The 21,531-nt window shown below is 35.9% G+C and overlaps 2 protein-coding genes and 1 long non-coding RNA gene across 4 annotated transcripts in view; 1 reads left to right on the forward strand and 2 right to left on the reverse strand.

The window, feature by feature from the left end:
- The window catches only part of LOC306998664, a 43,346-nt gene extending 41,260 nt beyond the window's left edge, over window positions 1-2,086 (reverse strand). For both annotated transcript variants that reach the window (XR_013797635.1, XR_013797636.1), the window contains exons 1-2: window positions 1,989-2,086; window positions 1,532-1,721 (exon numbers count right to left, since the gene is read on the reverse strand). This is a non-coding gene — a long non-coding RNA (uncharacterized lncRNA). The remainder of the gene's footprint in view (window positions 1-1,531; window positions 1,722-1,988) is intronic.
- Window positions 2,087-5,382: 3,296 nt separating this feature from the next.
- loxl5b (lysyl oxidase-like 5b) lies at window positions 5,383-12,840 on the forward strand. The gene is made up of 7 exons (XM_079612892.1): window positions 5,383-6,265; window positions 6,366-6,474; window positions 7,894-8,031; window positions 9,260-9,416; window positions 10,366-10,461; window positions 10,537-10,652; window positions 12,246-12,840. The coding sequence occupies exons 1-7, from the start codon at window positions 5,539-5,541 to the stop codon at window positions 12,250-12,252; spliced, it is 1,350 nt and encodes a 449-aa protein (XP_079469018.1). The 5' UTR covers window positions 5,383-5,538; the 3' UTR covers window positions 12,253-12,840.
- The window catches only part of LOC306998665 (uncharacterized protein), a 39,969-nt gene continuing 29,466 nt past the window's right edge, over window positions 11,029-21,531 (reverse strand). Inside the window, exon 4 of the transcript XR_013797637.1 lies at window positions 11,029-11,213. The gene's annotated coding sequence lies outside the window, so the exon portion shown is untranslated. The remainder of the gene's footprint in view (window positions 11,214-21,531) is intronic.

Consider the following 21,531-nt stretch of genomic DNA (forward strand, 5'->3'; position numbering starts at 1 on the left):
TTATTAGAAGTTACTAGCATTCTTGTGCAGAGTTTATTCACAGATATCAGAGTCTATATCAGAGTTTATAGATATATGATATGCTATTATTAATATATATTTTTAATTATCTGTCTAAATGTCTAAAATTCTACTTAAGTCAACTTCAACTCATATGCTATCCATCGAAATTACATTTCGTACAAATGTAGTTTTAGTTGATCATTTTCTCAGCGCGTTAGAGCGCAATAATCCTGGCGCGCATTTGGAGACGCGCGCTTTACGCACACACAGAATGAGACAAATACACATTTTGTTCAGTGAATTATAGATCAGTATTGATGTATAGCTATCCATCCTGGCGGTCCGTGTCCACTTTTGTCCCAAGCAAGTAATATATCTGTCTAAATGTCTAAAATTATACTTAAGTCAACTTCAACTTAATGTATTATAATTAATAGGCAAATGTTTAATACTTTATAATGAAAGATCAGAAGGAGTGTTTTACATTCTTTAAAATAAATTGTTCATAATGTGCTAATAAAAATGACATGTTAAATTTTGGGCACTAGATGCTGTTGTGTTGGTTTCTTTTAATCAGGCTGTTTACCAGTTTAAGACCAGCTTAATCAATCAGAATGGCCATGCTGGTTTACCAACAGGACACGCAGCAGGTCAGTGCATATTAACCAGTCTGAACCAGTTGGCAATTCACACTGTGTTTCTTTTTCCAGCAGACACAGAACATATCCTCCTTTTCTGTCTGACCAGCAATTTATCTTTAGATGGGCGTCTCGGGTTAACGGCAGAGCACGTGACCACAGACATATGCATCTCCATAACGACACATTCACACATGTTCAGTTGGGGAATATGCACATTGACCAATATGGGTGTTGAAATCGAAGGACATTACAGCCTTCAGGAAACAAGTGTCAGCGGGAATTTCGCTCATATGCGAGCTTTTGTGAACACGAGAGCGCAACGACACGTGGATCATATCTCAACATCAACGTGCGATCATAAAACACGATATCAACAAAGTTAAATCAGTAACTATCTTTTTATGACTAGTACATGATCAAAAAAAAAAAGAATGAATGCCTTATTACAAATAGTATCAAAGGGTAGGCCTATTTTCTCTTCTCGGCTCTTTTTACCCGGATGGGACAGTTGTGTAGGCTATATCTTAAAGTGTAATTAAATTATATTTAAATTCGCATACACGATTAAAATTAATCTCGAGGTCAGTTTGTGTATATATGCTATGCATCGAAATTACATTTCGTACAAATGTAGTTTTAGTTGATCATTTTCTCAGCGCGTTAGAGCGCAATAATCCTGGCGCGCATTTGGAGACGCGCGCTTTACGCACACACAGAATGAGACAAATAAACATTTTTTTCAGTGAATTATAGATCAGTATTGATGTATAGCTATCCATTCTGGTGGTCCGCGTCCACTTTTGTCCCAAGCAAGTAATATATTCCATGATCCACAAGCCCAAGAGCTGATGGAAAGCTCTTGAAAGGCAAAAATGCATTGTCCTCACCTGTTTCCAGAAGTAAATTAAAGGTGACCTTCAGCCCTTATTTTAGGCACTATCAGTTAGATGGCAATTCCTTGAAGAATAATGTTTCTGTACGTGGCATCAGATATATTCCTTTTTGGGAAATCTTGTGCTCAAACCATTAAAGACCATCTTCGTAAAATCACACAAAGATGAGTGCAGCTCTGGACACCTAGATTTACGAATGAAATAATTTCAAAAGCGTAGCAGCATTAGTTTGATGTCGGGAGGAAACACGGGGAAGATTTTATTCCACAAACCCAACAGTGAAAACAACCAGGAGCGCCAAAGACACTGAGATTTTATTTGCTATTCGCTCGCGCGCTTACATACAATGAACAAACCTGGTGGAAAGCAACGCTTCTGCTTGTGATTTGTTTTACACATTTTGCACTTTTAGACACACAAGTAAAGACTCAATGTAATGTTTGATACTTACTGTAGTCTAAACTGTATCTTAGTAGCCTATCTTCTGCTGAGGGGAGTGTGAGTGTCTGTTGCTGCTGTGGGTCGCGCGCTCTTATGGAGGCTGTCTCCTCGTGTCATCTCACCTCGTCTATTTCTGGTTTAGTGTCACGTTACTCTCAGCAGCTCTTGCCATATTTGGCTTCATTAGTCCTGAGTGACACATACGAATGTCAATCCTACACTGTAAAACAAATCCGGTAAATGTACGGTAAAAATAAAATAAAAAAAAACCGGCAGCTGAGGTTGCCAGAAATATACTGTAAAAAAATACAGTAGCAACATTTTAGGTTTTACAGACTTAAATTAAATTTACAGTGAGCTTGATTTCATGAAAATGCGTCTCCGTAGCACGCAGTGTGTTTATCGTGCAATTTATACGCGAAAATTAGTTTGTATGTGCATATGATACGCAGTTTTCGAGAAGGTCCTCACTGCAGAACATGAAATCCATTGGGAGGAGTTGGATCCAGATCCAACTCCTCCCACTATATATACTTCGCCCCCACGCCCCACCACCAGATGAACCAGCAAGTCAGATTCCCTTGTAAAGTCATTTATAAGTTTAAAATTAGTGCTGCTAATTTAGTCACTTACAGTTGCATAATCAGTGGAAAAGCGCACATATTTTCTACTTGAATTTAAACTTGATTTAATATTACTCAAAAGTAGACGCGCCTACTTATTAATATTATAATATTTGATGTAATATTTGAAATCAAAGTGCATGTGGACTACTGAGGGGTAAAAGATCAGCCAATTAAAGAATACATTTCTTTTTAAGAGATATTTATGCTTGCATGTAACAAGGAACTATGCTTTTCAGGGAAGATGAAATGTAAGAATTTTTAATCAATCTTTTTGTTTTGGATTATAATTAAACGCTTTTTCCAAATGAAAAAAAAAATCACATTCACACATGTACAAACTACAATGTTTGTAACTTTTTAAACTTCATTAAATAAGATTTGTTTTCAGCAAGTTTGTTTTTCTGTCAAAAGTCAAATCATCTTCATTTATATAGTGCTTTTAACAGTGTTGTTTCAAAGCAGCTTTACAGAGATAAACTTATAATTTAAGGAAATGGAGATGGTTTTGGCTTTATAGCGGTTCTTTAATACAATTATTTTCCAGCTAAAGTTAGTTTTGATTGATTCGCTTCCGTCGCAACGATCATTTATTATTAAATTAGGGGCCGCTAAGACGACACCATTCTCTCTACACATAGACTTTAAACACGAACCTGTGAGAAACGCTAGGAACCTGTCGACCAATCAGAATGCAGTGGGAGGAAATCCAACTCCGCCCCTCGGATCTGGATCCAACTCCGCCCATCGGATCTGGATCTAACTCCGCCCCTTGGATCTTATGTACTGCATTGAGGTGCTACTGCAGTTTTCGCACTTTATTGCGTGTAATAACACGTCTGTCACGTGACAATTGAACGAAAGACTCGGATGGTCAAATAATTATTTATGTTCCCTGTAAAAAAAATTTGACTGCATTATAATGATTTCTTAATTCAGAATATGATCAAGATTGCACGTAAAAACTAATTTTCGTGTATTAATTGCGCGATAAACACAATGCGTGCTATAGAGACGCATTCTAGTGTGACCGGGTTGGATATAATGTTAATTTACCGACTTATTGAAGTACTCATATTTGTTTTGTACCGTTGTAATACACTGACAACCACCAATCACAGTGGTGATGAGAGTCACATGATGAATCACAGCGAATCACAAGCAGCTTTTCCACAGGAAAGTTAATAGTAGGCCTATATGCCTAATATATAGAATATGCACACAGTGTCATTCACACACACACACACACACACACTATGGTAACACCATAATGGTAACACACATGACATTTTAGTACAGAAGCTTTTTGTTAACCAATTAACCGTTTTTCTGTTTTGTTGGTTGCATAATATTTTGTGGCTTTTTCTACATTATCTATCTACACACACACACACACACACACACACACACACACACACACACACACACACACACACACACACACACACACACACACACACACAACCTGGGCTTGATTCTGTTGTTTTGAAGATATGTAAAAAAAATATATATATATATATATATGATATAAGAGCAGTTTGCCACATCCTGAAAAATGAATGGATCTCTATGGGATCCATGACTAGAAACAACTCATATTTAATTTAGATGATCATAGAAGTATTTTTCCATAAAAATGTAACTTTTCATATGCATGCTAATGGTGTAGTTGAGGAATTTTGCGGTAAAAAAAAAATAAAAATAAAAAAAGTACTTCATATTCTCCCAAAACCAGCATTTAAACGTGTAGATGAGAAGTAAAAATAATATATAATTTGTATTTTTGAAAATGTGTACTTTTTATAAATTCTGTCAATCATATTGACCCCAAACACCCGGAGTGTAAACTGGAAATGAGCAACATTTGAGAATATCAAACCATTGTTTTGACATTTGTGAAAAATACTCTTGTCTTGAAAACACAGATCAAGCTTTCAGTGCATTATTTTCTTCATAATGCATGTCCATGTGTTGGTGCAGTTAAATCACTGCTGGAGAAATGAACTGTGGGGGGTTTGATGACATGAATCTAAATCAGTGTGTGTTTCTGTTAGTGCACACTGCCATCCTGTGGACAGGACAGTGCAGTGCAATCATCAACAGGGTCATGATCGTAATGAGAGATTTACAAGCCAATTAAAGGCATTTTCAACACATCTGTCTTTTACCAGAACCCTGAAACCTTCTGTTTATGAAACAGACTTAAATATAAGAATTATCAGATCTTATCCCAGGTGACATTGATGTGTTTGAAACTATATGTTTTATACTTTTCATGTAAATGTATTTGATCATTCATCAAACGTACAGGTGAAAATCGAACAATTAGAATATCGTGCAAAAGTTCATTTATTTCAGTAATTCAATTTAAAAACTAATATATTATATAGACTCATTACATGCAAAGTGAGATATTTCAAGCCTTTATTTGTTATAATTTTGATGATTATGGCTTACAGCTTATGAAAACCCCAAATTCAAAATTAGAATATTGTGAAAAGGTTTTCACCAAAACAATCATCAAAATTATAACAAATAAAGGCTTGCAATATCGCACTTTGCATGTAATGAGTCTATATAATATATTAGTTTCACCTTTTAAGTTGAATTACTGAAATAAATGAACTTTTGCACCATATTCTCATTTTTCCAGTTTCACCTGTAGGCCTAGGCCTAACTCACTTCAAAAAGCTTTTTGCCTGCAGTGCTTGAACAAAGGTTTCGAGACACCACTTTGTTCGGCGAGGAAGGGGTTAACAGCGAATGTTGCTGACTGTGCATGCGCGCGTGAACTCCCACAGTTTGATAAATGTCTGTCCGCTTCTCTTCTTCCCGTTTCTAGTGGCTCGCGGAAGATTCGGACTATGCCGTTTACGCACTCCAGAGTCCCACATCATCTGTGCTGGGAAACCATATCAGTGACTGTCCAGTTTTAAAATGTTTCTCAAGATGCCAAACTTGATTTTAGTTTTATATTTACTTCAAGGACTGACTAATTTTATCAGCGCGCAAAGTTCCGCGCCCTGGAGGAACCGGATCAAGTGGATGAATAACGGCCAGGTGTTCAGTTTAATGAGCACCGGCTCTGAGTATCACGCACCGGTGCCGTCCAGAAGACAGTCCAGGGTTCATCCGAGCAGAGATGCTTCCCGGGACAGGACCATGCGAATTCGAGTGGAATCGGTTGAGAGACCCACTAACAGCGTACCGGACAGCAGCACCGCGCTTTTGGGCCCCGACCGCATGCAGTATATAGTGGCCAACAGCCGCGCACCGGGTGCCAGACAAATGCATGTGCGCCAGAGGCTCAGAGGAGCTCCAGGAGGAGCCAGAACTAACGCCACGGTCCTGTCTGAATACTCAGGCGGTGGAAGAGCCCCTGCGCGGAGGGCGCCAGTGGTTGCCAATCTCCAACAGCTGGTTGCGCCCACGGAGAATCCAAACACCTTAAATTCAGATTATGGAAATAATGAAGCGGGTCTCCCCAGAGCGCAAGCTCCAAATGTCCCAATCGAGCAGGGAACAACGTCTGAAAGTATGCCAGGAGATGATCCACGCAACAGGAATACCGTCTTCTACAACATCTATCCTCCCGGGGGCAGGACGCTCATTCCCCGCAGACCCCCGCCTGGCACCGGGTATGGCACCAGATATTTCCAGAACGGTGAGCTGTGCGTAAAGCACGCATTTAACCTCAACATATGTGGCAGTTGTGGTTTTTTATAGGGCGTGTTTTCAGTATAGGTTATGCTTGTGTTGTGCAGGTCTTCCGGACCTTGTGCCAGATCCATATTCCATCCAGGCGGGCTCATATATCCAGCGCGTCCAGATGTACGCGCTCCGGTGCGCGGCCGAGGAGAACTGCCTGGCGCGGTGTGTGTGAACACACATCATCTTATGAAGATTTACAGCGGCACTAAAAACTATTTAGATCATAGCAAGCCGTTTTGACTTTGTTTTAATTATTCTCAGGATATGAATTCTTGATATCAACAATTCAAATTTCACTGTTAAAATGCTAATTCTTGATATCAGGAATTAGATTTCTACTTGTAACAATGGCCATTTTTTATACCAGGAATTACATTTCTACTAGTAAAAATGTTAACTCTTGATATCAACAATGATTCTTGAAATCAAGGATTAAATTTCAACAAGAATTATTATATCTGTAATATAATATTTCTGTAATTATTGATATCTGTAATACTAGTAACTAGTTAAATATCACCACAGACTGACATTCAAATTCAATTGTTGATATAAAAAATGTATTTCTTACTTATCAGAAATACAATCATTATTAGTAAAAATCATATTTTTTTATATGAATAATTACATGGTTACTAGTAAAATGATAAATTCCTGATATCTAGAACTCAATTGTCACTAGTTGAAATGTTCATTCTTGATATCTGTAAATGTATGTCAAAATGTTACATTTGTTATTTCTATTATCTGAAAATGTATTTCTGATATCAATAATTAGGAGAATAATTTCAGATATCTAAAATGGCTTTCGAAATCAGAAATTAACATTGTCAGTACTAGTGACAATCAAATTATTGATATCAATAATGAACATTTGTACTAGTTGATATCAAGAACAGACATTTGCATTAGTAACCACTTAATTATTGATATAAAAATATATATTTTTACTAGTAAGAATTGTATTTCTGATACGTAAAATTTGAATTTTCTAATGAGCTAAACTAGTATAAATCAATCCTTGATATCAACAATTGAATTTGAATGACAGCATATGGTGACATTTAATAGTGAAAATATAATTACAGATATCAAGAATTATAGTTTTGAATTTAACTCTTGATATCAAGAATTAAAAAATTTACTTGTAGAAATTAAATTGTTGATATCACAAATTCATATCCTGCATATAATGCAAAATGTCAAAAGGGCTTCCCATATTTCAAGTCAAGTCAAGGTTTATTTATATAGCACAAGTTTAACACAACCGTAGTTGATCCAAAGTGCTTTACAGTACAATACAAAAAATAGAATAAAAACAAAATAAGAAAAAAAATATATTTAGATACTTAACTCACACTTAAAAATATATATTCTTACCTAATGCAATGAAAATCAAACATGTTGAGTTTGCAATTTCTTACCATGGTGAATAGATGACATAAAAAATAAATGTTGCATTGTTTGAATATTAGTGAGAGCTTTTAGGTGGTCTGGTTTATTCTATTAACAAACTTATGTTCAGTTGTGCAGTCATCATTCGTGACCTCTCATGATGATCCATAAGCTCATATCTTCCAGATCTGCGTACAGACCCACGGTGAGAGACATTGACTACAGGGTTCTCCTTCGGTTCCCACAGAAAGTCCGAAACATGGGGACGACGGACTTTCTGCCGGTCAAACCCAGACACCAGTGGGAGTGGCACAGCTGTCATCAGTGAGTTATTACACAATTATAAGATAGCACTAAAACCTCCTTTAATGTTGTACAATCACTCCAATTCATGCAAAATGCTTTCATAAAGTTGGAGCTACCGCTATATTATAAAATACAGTCATGTTCAATAAAAAGTTACATTTCTTGCTATTAAAAATCAGAATAAACAGTGTAATATAGTTCATTTCACTCCACGGTCCGTGCAATCTGAGTTTAGAATCGGAACCGTTTGATTTATACATTTTTATGTGATGCATTTCAATGGCTTGCTAATTATAATTTTTTATAAAATATGATAAACGCATAGAACTGAACCCCCCTCCAGTCACTGCAGTTCATACCTATTGCTTTTATAACTTGAGAGCAACACTAATATTATAAAATATATTAAAAGTTCAATAAAAAGTTTTGATTGTTAGTTTAAAAAATAAACAGCAATAGCCTATGTAATATCGTTCTTTTTACAACACTTCTCATACAGTTAGAATTCAGAATCGGAACTGTTTGTTTAATCAAATTTATCATGTGAGTGATGCATATAAGATTTATATGAGTTATGCATATCAGTTTCATAAAATGTATGCAAGTTATGTATTATGTAAGTGATGCATATCCACGGTTTTATAAAATTTATGTGAGTGATGCATATCTTTTTTCTAAAATGTATGCAAGTGATGCATTATGTGAGTAGGGCTGTAGCGATTAATCGTGATTAATCGAAATCCAAAATAAAAGTTTGTGTTTACATAATAAATGTGTGTGTATTGTGAATAATTATTTTGTATATAGAAATACACACACATGCATGTATATATTTAATAAAAATTTGTTATTTATATATAAAATAGTTATATTTATATATAATATAAATCATATAAAAATATATATGAAGTATATAAATGCAAATATTTCTCAAATATGTACATGCATCAGTGTGTATTTATATATACAAAATAATTATACACAATACACACACATATATTATGTAAACACAAACTTTTATTTTGGATTTCGATTAATCGCGATATATGTGAGTGATGCATATCTTTTTTTATAAAATTGATGAGTGTTGTATTTCATAAAATGTATGTGAGTGATGCATATTGGTTTTATAACTGTGTTATAAATGCTAGGTCAAATGATTATGTACGAGCAATAGTAATAGTGCTTATAAAAACACATGTAAAGTGCATTATGATCAGACTCATGTGCTGAATCCCACATGCAGGCACTATCACAGCATGGATGCATTCAGTCACTACGATCTCCTGGACATCAACACTGGACGGAAGGTCGCTGAGGGACACAAGGCCAGTTTCTGTCTGGAAGACACTGGCTGCGATCCTGGATTTCACCGCCGATACGCATGCACTGCACACACACAGGTGTGTACACACACACACACACACACACACACACACACACACACACACACACACACACACACACACACACACACACCAGACCAGCAGCTCAACTAGTGCAGACATTTCTGTCATAGTTATGTGACCCTGGACCACAAAAAAAGTCCTAAGGGTTAAATTGACTTTATATTAAGTGGCTTTAAGTACTATGTACTTACATAGGAAAATAAGTACAATGTACTTATTGTGTTCATGTTGTATTGTAAAACACTTTTGCTGCTATTGCGGTGTGATACGGGTCAGGTTAGGGACAGGTGTGCTGGTATGGGTAAGTATAAGCGTGGGTTAAGATGTAAGGGACAGATCAACAGTGTAATTACAAATGTAATTACATACATTAATTACCACTGTAATTACAAGCAGGTATTTTTAAAATATAAGTACAATGTAAAAACATATATGTACACAATAAGTCCATTGTATCAAATTATTAATTTCAATGTTAGTACATAGTACTTAAAGCCACTTAATGTAAAGTGGGACCATTATGGGTCATATGAAAGCTGAATAAATAATCTTTCCATTGATGTATGGTTTGTTATGATAGGACAATATTTGGCCGAGATACAACTATTGAAAATCTGGAATCCGAGGATGCAAAAAAATCGAAACATTGAGAAAATCTCCTTTAAAGTTGTGCATTTATGTTCACGATTGTGCTGCACTCACTCACAAAAATACATGTTTTATATATTTACGGTAGGACATTTACTAAATATCTTCATGGAACATGATCTTAATATCCTAATGATTTTTGGCATAAAAAAGAAAAATGGATAATTTTGACCCATACAATGTATAGTTGGCTATCGCCACAGATATACCCGTGCGTCATGTGACTGGTTTTGTGGTCCAGGGTCACTTATAGTGTTTGGGTTTATTAATAGAGATATCATTGCTGTATTTTCAGGGTTTGAGCCCAGGCTGCCACGACACATACGCTGCCAACATCGACTGCCAATGGATCGACATCACAGACGTCGCTCCTGGGAACTACATTCTTAAGGTATGATGGGTTTTGAGACGAGATGATGCAGACGTTATGGCGTTCACAGCCGGGATTCTCTGTTGTCCTGCACAGGTCACTGTCAATCCAGACCTCCTGGTGCCCGAGTCAGACTTCTCCAATAACGTTGTGCGCTGTGAGGTCGTTTACACTGGCGTTTACATCCAAACGAGAAACTGCATCATAACTGGGTGAGTTTTTTATTTATTTATCGTAGGACATTAAAGGTATAGTGGAAGATTTTCCAGAGTTTTAGAGAAGAACCGCCCTCTCCACTTTTTGAAAAAATGCACATGCGCAACACAAGAAAACGCAAAAGTTGGCGTTGCGTTATCACTTTTTATTCTGCGTTTAGACGAGCGTTATGGGGGGAAATCTGCGTGTATATGGTGACGCAAAAGTGTGTGAAATTGGATGTAGTGTGCACTCCAGGCGGCTAGGTGGCGATGTGAAGCACTGACAGTGAAAGAGACGCTGACACAGTTTGTCATGTTTAATTTGGTAAAGCTGCAGCTTTAACCCTCGGCGCTCTTCGTGTGTCGCTCAATAATGACAGAATTTTATAATTTTTTTGTCAATGAAATTAATGCTATATTTTAGTTTGATAATGTTTTGTTATTTTCCTGTACTGGCGCATGCCTGTGACGTAAACGCGTACACGACGCCTTCACTGTCTAGCAGACTTTTGCGTTTTTACAGTTTTTACCCTTTAGACGGGAACGTGACGGTGGAGCGTTTTTAAGATCTCCACTCTGGAGGGTGGTTTCACTTTTTTGCGTTTTTAAGCCCCAAACAGGGCCTTAAACGTGTGCACGAGAGAGTGTGCACGATGAGAACTAGGCTCGTGCACGCTCTCTCGTGCACACGTTTAAGGCCCTGTTTACACGAGAACGCTCGCGGGTGAAAACGTAAAAATATTTTATCGGATGTGCCTTTTGTTTACACGGCGACGGCGTTTTTGGGGCTTAAAAACGCAAAAAAGTGAAACCACCCTCCAGAGTGGAAATCTTAAAAACGCTCCACCATCGCTTTTACAAGTTGCTGTCGGCATTTATTTATTTATTATATGCATTTGTGTAATAAATACTATGGTAAACACATTGGAATTATCAAAAATGAACACACAAGGTTTTATAACATTTCAGCGTGATACCTTTTACCATTTGGTGATAAGGCTATTAGACAAATTGAGATGTTTACCGTGTCTGCGCGGTGCGTGACTTGTGCCAGGGCTAGCATCGCTAATCATAGCTTACATTAACTTTTACTAGCAGTAATTTTAAATGGATTTCTCCAAATAGCATGCCAAACTTTACCTGTGGAGTAGAAACTTCGTGACTGAAGCATCAGTGAAGCCCAACCTGTGCTTTTAGCGCACGCCAGCGTGTGAAATATTCTCCCAAAAACACTCTGGTCTTGTTTCTTTCTTCAGAGGCCTTTCTCTTCTTGTCATACAATTCGTAGACACTTTTTCTCTTGCGACCCTCGGACATTTTGAAAAATCCCGGTGAGAACGGGGAGCTTTAATGAATGGCTGAAACCGTAGCTCCCCACACATGTCATATACCGTACACCGGAAAGTGCGCATGCGCAGAAAGCGAACACTACCGAGCGACGAGCACGTCCGACGGCCTTACGTAAACATATCACCAGAATGATTGACAACTAGGAGGACCAATAGTCTTTATGATCCACCCGGAAAAAGAAAATCTTCCACTATACCTTTAAAATTATAATCAGAGCAATAATCCACTACATGTATTTCTTTCTTACTGTCTCCACAGGAGTTAAAGCCCGTGGGTCGGGTCAACAAGATGGCCTATGTAATAGGTTTAACTATAATAATTTAACTTGAAACATTCCTTATAGATGTTGGAATAATATTTAATGACAAACGTACTGTATGTATTTTATATGAGTTTTATTTTTTTGGAGACAAACGTACTATTGCAAGTGTGTTTGTGATGTTTGCATTTTAACAGAATGTCTTTTTGCAACATTTTATTTTGAAATGAATAACTTTAATTACTGTTGCTTTTTAGTGTTTGTATTTATTACACAGATTATAAAAAAATAAATAGAAGCATTTTCTTATATTCTTATATTATATTGAGGGACGTTTTGTGTTGTTTAGACTTTTTATTAGATGGTGAATTCACAGCGCAGACCAATCGTGTCAAATATACACGTGAAATATTCAAAGGTTCAGTTTTCCAGGTGTCCTTCGATATTTCTCTGCAACATCTTGAAAGACTTTGCTGCGTGTTTCTTTTGTCTTTGCCATGATTATACGAATATTTCCATAAATCCCGGACTTGGATGGACGAAGTCGTTTGTTGGCTTGATATGCAATAAACAAAAATGGAGAAAATGTAATACAGAAAATGGATTGTGGTTCTTTTCTAAACTCCCTCTTCATTAAATCACGGGTTCATTCAATACAGTAAAGTTCAAATGAGCTATCAGTTGAAATGTTTAAACGGGAATGAAGGCATTATTGAAGTGTAGATGTGGGATGAAAGCGCATGAGACTGAGCCAAAGACATCAGAGTCTGAGAACTTTTACTGCCTCCTCTTGGTATTTACTGAACAGTAGAGTAAAAATTCAACTGGGTCGAACTGTTTGGATGAAAGTCTTCATGGTTGGGAACAAGTTTATATCAACCCTTTTAAGCGGCAACCCTTTTTTTTTATAGACATAGATGCACATGCCGAACTTAAATGGTTGTAATTCAAGAATGCTTTGGAATATAGATGTAAAATTGTTTTAAAGACATTTGGCAGATTTTTGTAGAATTAAGAAAAGTTGAACAGAAAAAAAGTTATAGAAGTTTGAGTTTATGAAAATGTACAATGTTAACATTTTAATTATTCATATTTTATATTAAATATATATTTTCAAAACCTGGTGGACTCTAAAAATGCACCAAAAAAATCAAAGCCAAAAATCTGAACAAGTTGTGTTTCAAATTTTTGTTTGATATCTCAAAAAATCAGCTTTCAGTGAGATTTAGTTTGGGGCGCAGTACCACACTTCTCCACTAGTGGACATTACTGCCCATATAAGGAGAAGGGTATTCCTGCACAACTGGAGGCTGCAGTTTCAGGACCCCAGTTTTAGGACCGCAGTTTTAGGACCCTAGTTTAATGTGACAGCGCCACCTACAGAACTGGATTACCAAAAACACAAATTTAACCCCTTTCGCGGCAAAGATAAAAGATCACATTGTTGATCACAACAGATTGTTGTTCAACATTCATTACTCGTTAAAACATCACACTCTTACTTATTTTATCTGGACAAACTGAGCATCATTAGAAAGATTTAAGACTCGATAGTGTTTATGGTAAACAGCGAACACAGAGAGATCTGGGTCTCCTCTTCCTGATTTGCGTCAGTAATGTACGCAAGTCTCATTCGCTGTACAGCTGTCAATCATCTCACGTGGTTCAACGTGACAATAATCCTGCCCTTCTGCATGACGCGGTCCTGTTATCCGTGATAACAAAGCTAAGACACATCTCTTCACCTTAAACAAGAAGCTAATAAATGCACGATTTCGAGTATATGTGGTTTGTGTGTGATTTTCGTGCAATTTTGGGTATTTTCATATGAATTAAGAATGTTTACAGTATTGCCAAGCAAGTATAGCCATTAGCTGCATATAAATTGCTTTATTATACCATATTTCAACATCTTTTTATGACTTAAAACCATTTTAAACCGCGACTGGAATATGGTACAAATATCCTATCTTACTCGATGGTGGTTTAAAGTGAGCTTTAAGTAAAAGTTTAATATTAATCTTTTAAATTGTGTCGTGTAGCTTGATGCTACTTGCTCTAATCCACCTGCTGCAGGAGCTATTCTATTCCATAATCTTATTTGTTAATATATATATATATTTTCTAATGAGACTTAGGCCACATTTACACATAGCCGGGTATTTAGAGAAACGAATATTTCTCCCCCTCCGTTTTCAATAATAACATCGTGCACACAACCCGCATAAATACGCCGTCGAGCGCCTTTATAACTATGTTAAACCTATGGGCGGCAGTGTAGGGAGAAGGATAAAGCCATGCAAGCCAATCAAAATCCTCAGAATCGACAAGAGAGAACCTAAAACCCCGTTTCTCCCAGTTGACACGACAACATATAACCGGCGTTTTCAGAAATCTCCACTTTGGCCGGAGTTTTTAGAAATAATCGTTTTCTGGGATAAAAACGGCGTTTTCGTGTAAATGACAGGCCAAAACGCAGAGAAATATCTGCGTTTTCCCATCGTGTAAACGGGGCCTTAGGATCAAGGTGGATCTTGATACTATGTACAAACTAAACCACCTGGATCCTAGAACTGCGGTCCTGAAACAGCACCCGCCGCTATATCATCCAGTTCGGTAGGTGGCGCTGTCACAAAAAACTAGGGTCCTAAAACTGCGGTCCTAAAACTGGGGTCCTAAAACTGCAGCCTCCGGTTGTGCAGGAATATACTACTGCATATAAGGGCCCCTCCATTTCCATATGTTGGATAAAAAAACATAAATGGTGGACAAGGTGAGAGAAATGTTAATTATGTGAATATCATTTCTTACAATCCTAAATTTTTTTATCTCATTAATAATTATTAGGCAACTTTAAATATGTGTTTCACATTTGAAATAGGTAACCTTGGTCTGGGTCATTCTAAACCCCGAGAATCTTGGGCTTCAGGTTTGGTATTGCTCATAATTTACGCGGGTTATCAAGATATTCATAAACTGCTGTCTCAGGCTGGGTTAACGTCCTTATTTGCATAGTTGAGGTGTCAGCGTCGTTGATTGGACGAACGCGGCACGCGACGCGACCTGTTTAGCATACAAAGTATGCTAGTATGCTAAACAGTTCGCGTGCCGCGTTCGTCCAATTAACTATACCCAAGTAACTATAAACAAGTAAGTAATATACTTTTCGGACTGCTCTATAAAGGTAAGAGAATGAAATCGTATTTTCTTTACTCTATTTGTCTCGTTTTCTGTCACCATTTGACATTTTTCTCCTCAAATGCTGAGCCTATTGTTTGTAGGCTACAACACGCGCCGTTTCCGTGACTGTATGAGCCACATGAAGTTTCACAGAAAACCGCATAACATGGATTAGAAGTTTAAGTTTATTATTATGAAAAATGCACAAAAATACTTACAATTTTTATGAAATATATATTTTCAAAAAACACGTTTACTCCTAAACTGCAAGAAAATCAAAGCCCTAAACTTAAACAAGTTGTGTTCAAAATGTGGGCATCTCCAAAAAAAATTTGCTTTTCGGTAATATTTTATTTGCCCGTAGTACCAAACATTTTCACTAGATGAAATTGGTCTCCCATTAATTTCCAATATAGTTATTGAGTGTGACCCCCACACACACACCATCATAATCGTACTACGGTGGCCGAGAAGTAACAAACCACAATTCCGAAAACAAAACTGCAAATTTATAAACGCAATGGAAAGACTAAAACCAGATTAACAAGTTATAAAACACAATAACATTTCCCAAAACAAAATAAAAAATCTGAAAACAAAATAACAAATCAAAAAACACAACGACAAATCTGAAACCAAATTAGATTTGTTTTTAGTCTTTCCATTGCGTTTATAAATTTGTTATTGTTTTCGGAAATGTGGTTTGTTTTGCACTTCTCGGCCACCATACTAAACCCTTTTGAATCGTGTGTGTGTGTGTGTGCGTGTGCGCGCTTATTTATGTGATTTATGAGGACACAAATTTGTATAATGACATGTGTATTACACTGGTATCACAACTTAAACGTGGTTTATGAGGACATTTTATGAGTCCTCATAGTTAAAATAGCTTAAAAAACATTTTAAAAAAAAATGTTTTATTAAAAAAAATGTAAAAATGCAGAATGTTTCCTGTGATGGGCAGGTTTAGGGATAGGGGCAGTGTAAGGGGACAGAATATAAAAACCATTACGCCTATGGAGAGTCCTCATAATGTAGTTGCACCAACGTGTGTGTGTGTGTGTGTGTGTGTGTGTGTGTGTGTGTGTGTGTGTGTGTGTGTGTGTGTGTGTTCACATTGCAAATCCCAAAACCTTTACCATTAAGTTTGGTACCATTCCGATAAAGTAAAAACAAAAGTAAAAAACTATATATTTTTTACAATTTTAATCCGTTAACCCTAGCCGAACAGCACCAGAGGGTTGAACTGTCACATCTACAGTCTGCTATAGTCAGCGCTTGTACCCGGTGTGAGTTGATCAGACTGCAGGTCTGCAGATGTAGGATATCTCCAGCAGGATCTGGGCTTGTTTACTGACACTGACCCGTGAAGGACGGTTATGAAACACTCGGGCCATGTGTCTGTCTACCGGCGCTGAATGAATGAGTCTCTCTTCTTCTGTCGTCTCCTGTTCCTCTTGCAGATTCAGATGCAGAGGTTTTTTCATGGCCTTTGCAAACAGGATATAGGAAGTGAGACACGGATGCTTTATTTATCATGTTATTCCGTATAGTCTGTGTTCATGAAAGCAAACAGTTGAACAGCAGCGGCACTCATATAGAGGTTTAAAATCAATTTCCTAATGTGGGGAAAATATATATGTGAATATATATGTACACTCTACAATTTTTTGGGTTGTTTTAACCCAATTTTGGGTCAAATATGGACAAACCCAGCCATTGGGTTACATTTTTAAATAGCATTTTTGATCCAACGTTTCGGTCTGTCCATATTTGACCCAAAATTGGGTTAAAACAACCCAGCATTTTTTAGAGTGTAGGCTATATGCCTTTGAATGACAGTCTAAATTTCTTTAATGGAGATATATATGTAATTTATTTGATGGAGAATTTCTTTATTTCGGTCACACGACCTTCATCAGGCAAGGTAGTGTGACCGAAACGTAAAAGTAAAATAACTTCTTTTTTTTTAAGCTCTAAAACGTTACTTTTTAAAAAAAAAAAGTAAAAGAAAACGTAAAAGAAACTAATAAAACGTTTTTTTTTTAATTTGCAAGTACCGATAGTGTTCCTTATTTTTACATTAACAAATAAAATTGAGTTGAAATAATTGAGGAAAACATAAAAAAAACAATATTTATGAGTAATATTAACTGTTTTTATGTATTAGTAATATTAACTTTTATAGTATGAGTACCGGTAATAGTAACTTTTAATTTCCTGTAAACCTTTGTAAAATATTCCATTTATATATAGTATATATATATATGATGTTTTTTTTATGTTTTAGTCTCTTCTGCTCACCAAGGCTGCATTTATTTGATAAAAAAGTAAAAAAATATGAAATATTATTACAGTTTCAAATAGCTGTTTTCTATTTGAATATATTTTAAAAAGTATTTTATTCCTGTGATGCAAAGCTGAATTTTCAGCATCATTACTCCAGACTTCAGTGTCACATGATCCTTCAGAAATCAGTATAATATGATAATTTAAGAAACATTTCTGATTATTATCAATGTTAAAAACAACTGTGCTGTATTAATATTCATGTGGAAACCATTATACATTTTTTTTCAGGATTCTTTGACAGAAACAGTGTTTAGTTGAAATATAATATTATGTAACATTATCTTCCATTTCTTCCACAAAAAAAAAATATATATCCCAAAAAGATTATTAAAGATATATCCCATAACTCTCACGACATAGGGCTGTTAAAGTTTGTGTTTACATAATAAATGTGTGTGTGCTGTGTATAATTATTTTATATATATAAATACACACACGTTCATGTATATATTTAAGAAAATAAGAAAAAATATTTATAATTTAATATAATATAAATTATATATAAATCTATATACAGTATACACATGCAAATATTTCTTATACAAGTATATACAAGCATGTGTGTGTATTTAAATATATAAAATAATTATACACAGCACACACACATTTATTATGTAAACACAAACTTTTATTTTGGATGCGATTAATCGTTTAACATTTACTTATGTCAAAAAAAATATTTCTAATGAATATCCCAATTATTTCTGGGTTTAAATATCTGTGTGTGAATATATAGTTTAAATATAGTGTCTGAATTCTATATCTAATATTATTCTCATTGAATCGGTGTTATACATTCATTGTAAAACCCTTCAGGGATGTTGTAGACTCGAAGGCCCGTGAATAAGAGACTGCATTAGTGTTTAATGAGGTTAATGAGAATGAAGACAGAATGAGGCGTTTATTCTGGCGCTCGTGAGGAACTGAAGCTCGGCCAGAATAGATTCCCAGTGTTTTTGAAAGTGTCTGGAAAAATCCCATTTCCTCCGTCTCTAATATTGACTCATGTCCACATCCAGGAATGGCCGATGGACTCGTTCTCTGTGTTTCCACGATGTTTATGGGACATAAAGTGGGAACGCGCTCAGCATCTTATTTGCTGTCTCGCTCGGAGCGAGAGACGAGAGCTGGTTGTTGAACAGAGAGCTCCTGAAATAAGAAATACGCTTTTATTGACGATTACTGAGAAATGCAGTTACACTTTTATAAAATTAAGTTCTTTAATGGTTCGTTACAACACCTTTGGCAAAAAAACTGAAAAAAAATATTTTCATGGTGTAGATAAATCTCATGAAAACCAACATTTTTGGCATAAAAAAAGTTTTTTTCATGACAATTTAAGTTTATTCCCTAATGCAAATTGTAATGTATTTTGCTTTATTTGATCATTATTGTCAATAGTGATTCTTAATAGATTCCTATTACTGTAATCCACTGGTTTAAATTGTAAAAGATTTAAATAATATATGTCTCATTTTCATTACAATAATTTAGAGAATTGTCATAAAAATAATGTCACAATGCAAAACATCTCGTCTCGATATATGGCTTCATTTTCTATAAGCAAAATATATATTTTTCGAATAATTACTTTTGATTTTAATGTGAAATACAACCTGAACAGGACTTGCGTTGGCTATAATATAATTTCTTTAAGATTAATAAAGTTAATTGGTTTTAATAATAATAATAATAATAAACATTATTTTTTTTATAGCACTTTTTAAAGTAAATCTTAAAAATAAAATAAAAAATAGGAAAGAACAAAATGAAAACATACATCAAAGTAAAAAAATAAATAAAATAAAAATAATATATATATATATATATATATATATATATATATATATATATATATATATATATATATATATATATATATATATATATATATATATATAAATATATGTATATATAAATATATATTAGGGATGCACAAATATGAAAGTTTTGTCCGATACCGATAATTATTTATATTTGAAAGCCGATAAATATAAGGAATTGTCGGTATCGGCCAAAATGTTCATATCATAAATTTTCATAAATTTGATAAATGTTCATATATAGCTATATATAATAATGTTCTTTATTGTTGGTTGTGCTTCTCATTAGATATATATATATATATTCTATGTCCAAAGTCTAATTTCATATTGGCCTGAACAGGACTCTTGTGTAATATCATTCTTTGAAGATTTAAAGTGACGTATTATTAGTGTGTTCTTTAAAGCATCCTCTGTGAACCCCAGTAAGGCTGTAAACCCTAGAGGTGCTAATTGGAAATATAGTTTCGAGCGTATAGAGCGTCTGACTGAGGAAAAGCTTTAGTTTTCCAACAGTTTGCTCCTCTCAAACATGTGCTGTTTGAACAGCTGCTCTCCGAACACACCGATATAATGAAGAGATTCCCACAGTCACTTCATGTTGAAGCGCTAATGCAACAGTCAATCAACCAGTGCTGAGTGGCCAGATATATGAAGTTAATAATGATTATTAGATTACTTTTAATCTATTTATTCAAAGTGACTTGTTTCGGTAAACTTTTTTTTTTTCAAGGAATGTCTTTTTTTTTTTGTCAAAAAAGTCATACTCTCATCTCATCAAAGTGCCTTTAAAGTCGTTTATCTTATCAACCAAACATCAACGAGCCAGAAATATTCTTAGCGACAGCATAGCAACACCCTGGCAACCAACTACATTCTATAACAATAGCATTCTATAGCATCATGAGGGGGACGTATGCATGGGCAAAAAAATCTTCCAAAAATGATAGTCGAGACTTTTGTTTCTTTATAAAAAAAAAATATATAGCCTATATATTTATTTATTTTTTGTTTGCTTGTATGATGACGTGTGTGTATTACACTCGTATTACAACGAGAACGTGATTTATGGACGAGTCCTCGTATTTCAAATGACTTTAAACATATACTAAACAGTGTTTTATTAAAAATTAAAAAATGCTTAAAGTTTTCTGTGATGGGTAGGTTTCGGGGTTGGGCTAGTGTGTGTGTGTCTCTGTGTGTGTGTGTGTGTGTGTGTGTGTGTGTCTCTGTGTGTGTGTGTGTGTGTGCGCGCATGTGTGTGCGCAGGTGTGCGGGTGTGTGTCTGTGTGTGTGTGTGTGTTTGTGTTTGTTTGTGTGTGTGCGTGTGTGTATGAGTGAGTGTGTAGATGGAAGTGTGTGAGAGTTGCTCAGACGGGTGTGTGTGTGTGTGTGTGTGTGTGTGCATGTGGGTGTGTGTGTGTGTCTCTCTCTCTCTCTCTCTCTCTGTGTGTGCGTGCTTGCAGGTGTGTGTGTGTGTGTGTGTGTGTGTGTCTCTCTCTCTCTCTCTCGCTCTATGTGTGTGAGTGTGTAGATGGAAGTGTGTGAGAGTTGCTCAGACGTGTGTGGGTGTGTGTGTGTGTGTGAAGAGGGACAGATAAACATCCTGAGGAACACACACCGCACAAATACTTCCTGTTTGCAACTTAAACAAAACATTAGTTCATTATGAAGCACTTATAAATAGTTTAAAGGGTAACTAAACCCCTGGTCAGAGCCTGACTCCACCCACTGGCAATATTTGAAAAATGCTGGAAAAGTGGGCAGAGCCCAACGGACGAACCGAGGGCGGGGCTGAGCGGGTGATTGACAGACCCGCAGTGACTGACAGCTGCTGTCAGACTCGCTAAGATGGAGAGTGACGCAAGTAGCTTTGCAACAGAGCGGTCATTTAAAGTTGAGGACTTTTCTCACCTGAAGTGGAGGAATT

This window comes from Phoxinus phoxinus (assembly GCF_949152265.1).
Source record: "Phoxinus phoxinus genome assembly, chromosome: 5".
Lineage (NCBI taxonomy): Eukaryota > Metazoa > Chordata > Actinopteri > Cypriniformes > Leuciscidae > Phoxinus > Phoxinus phoxinus.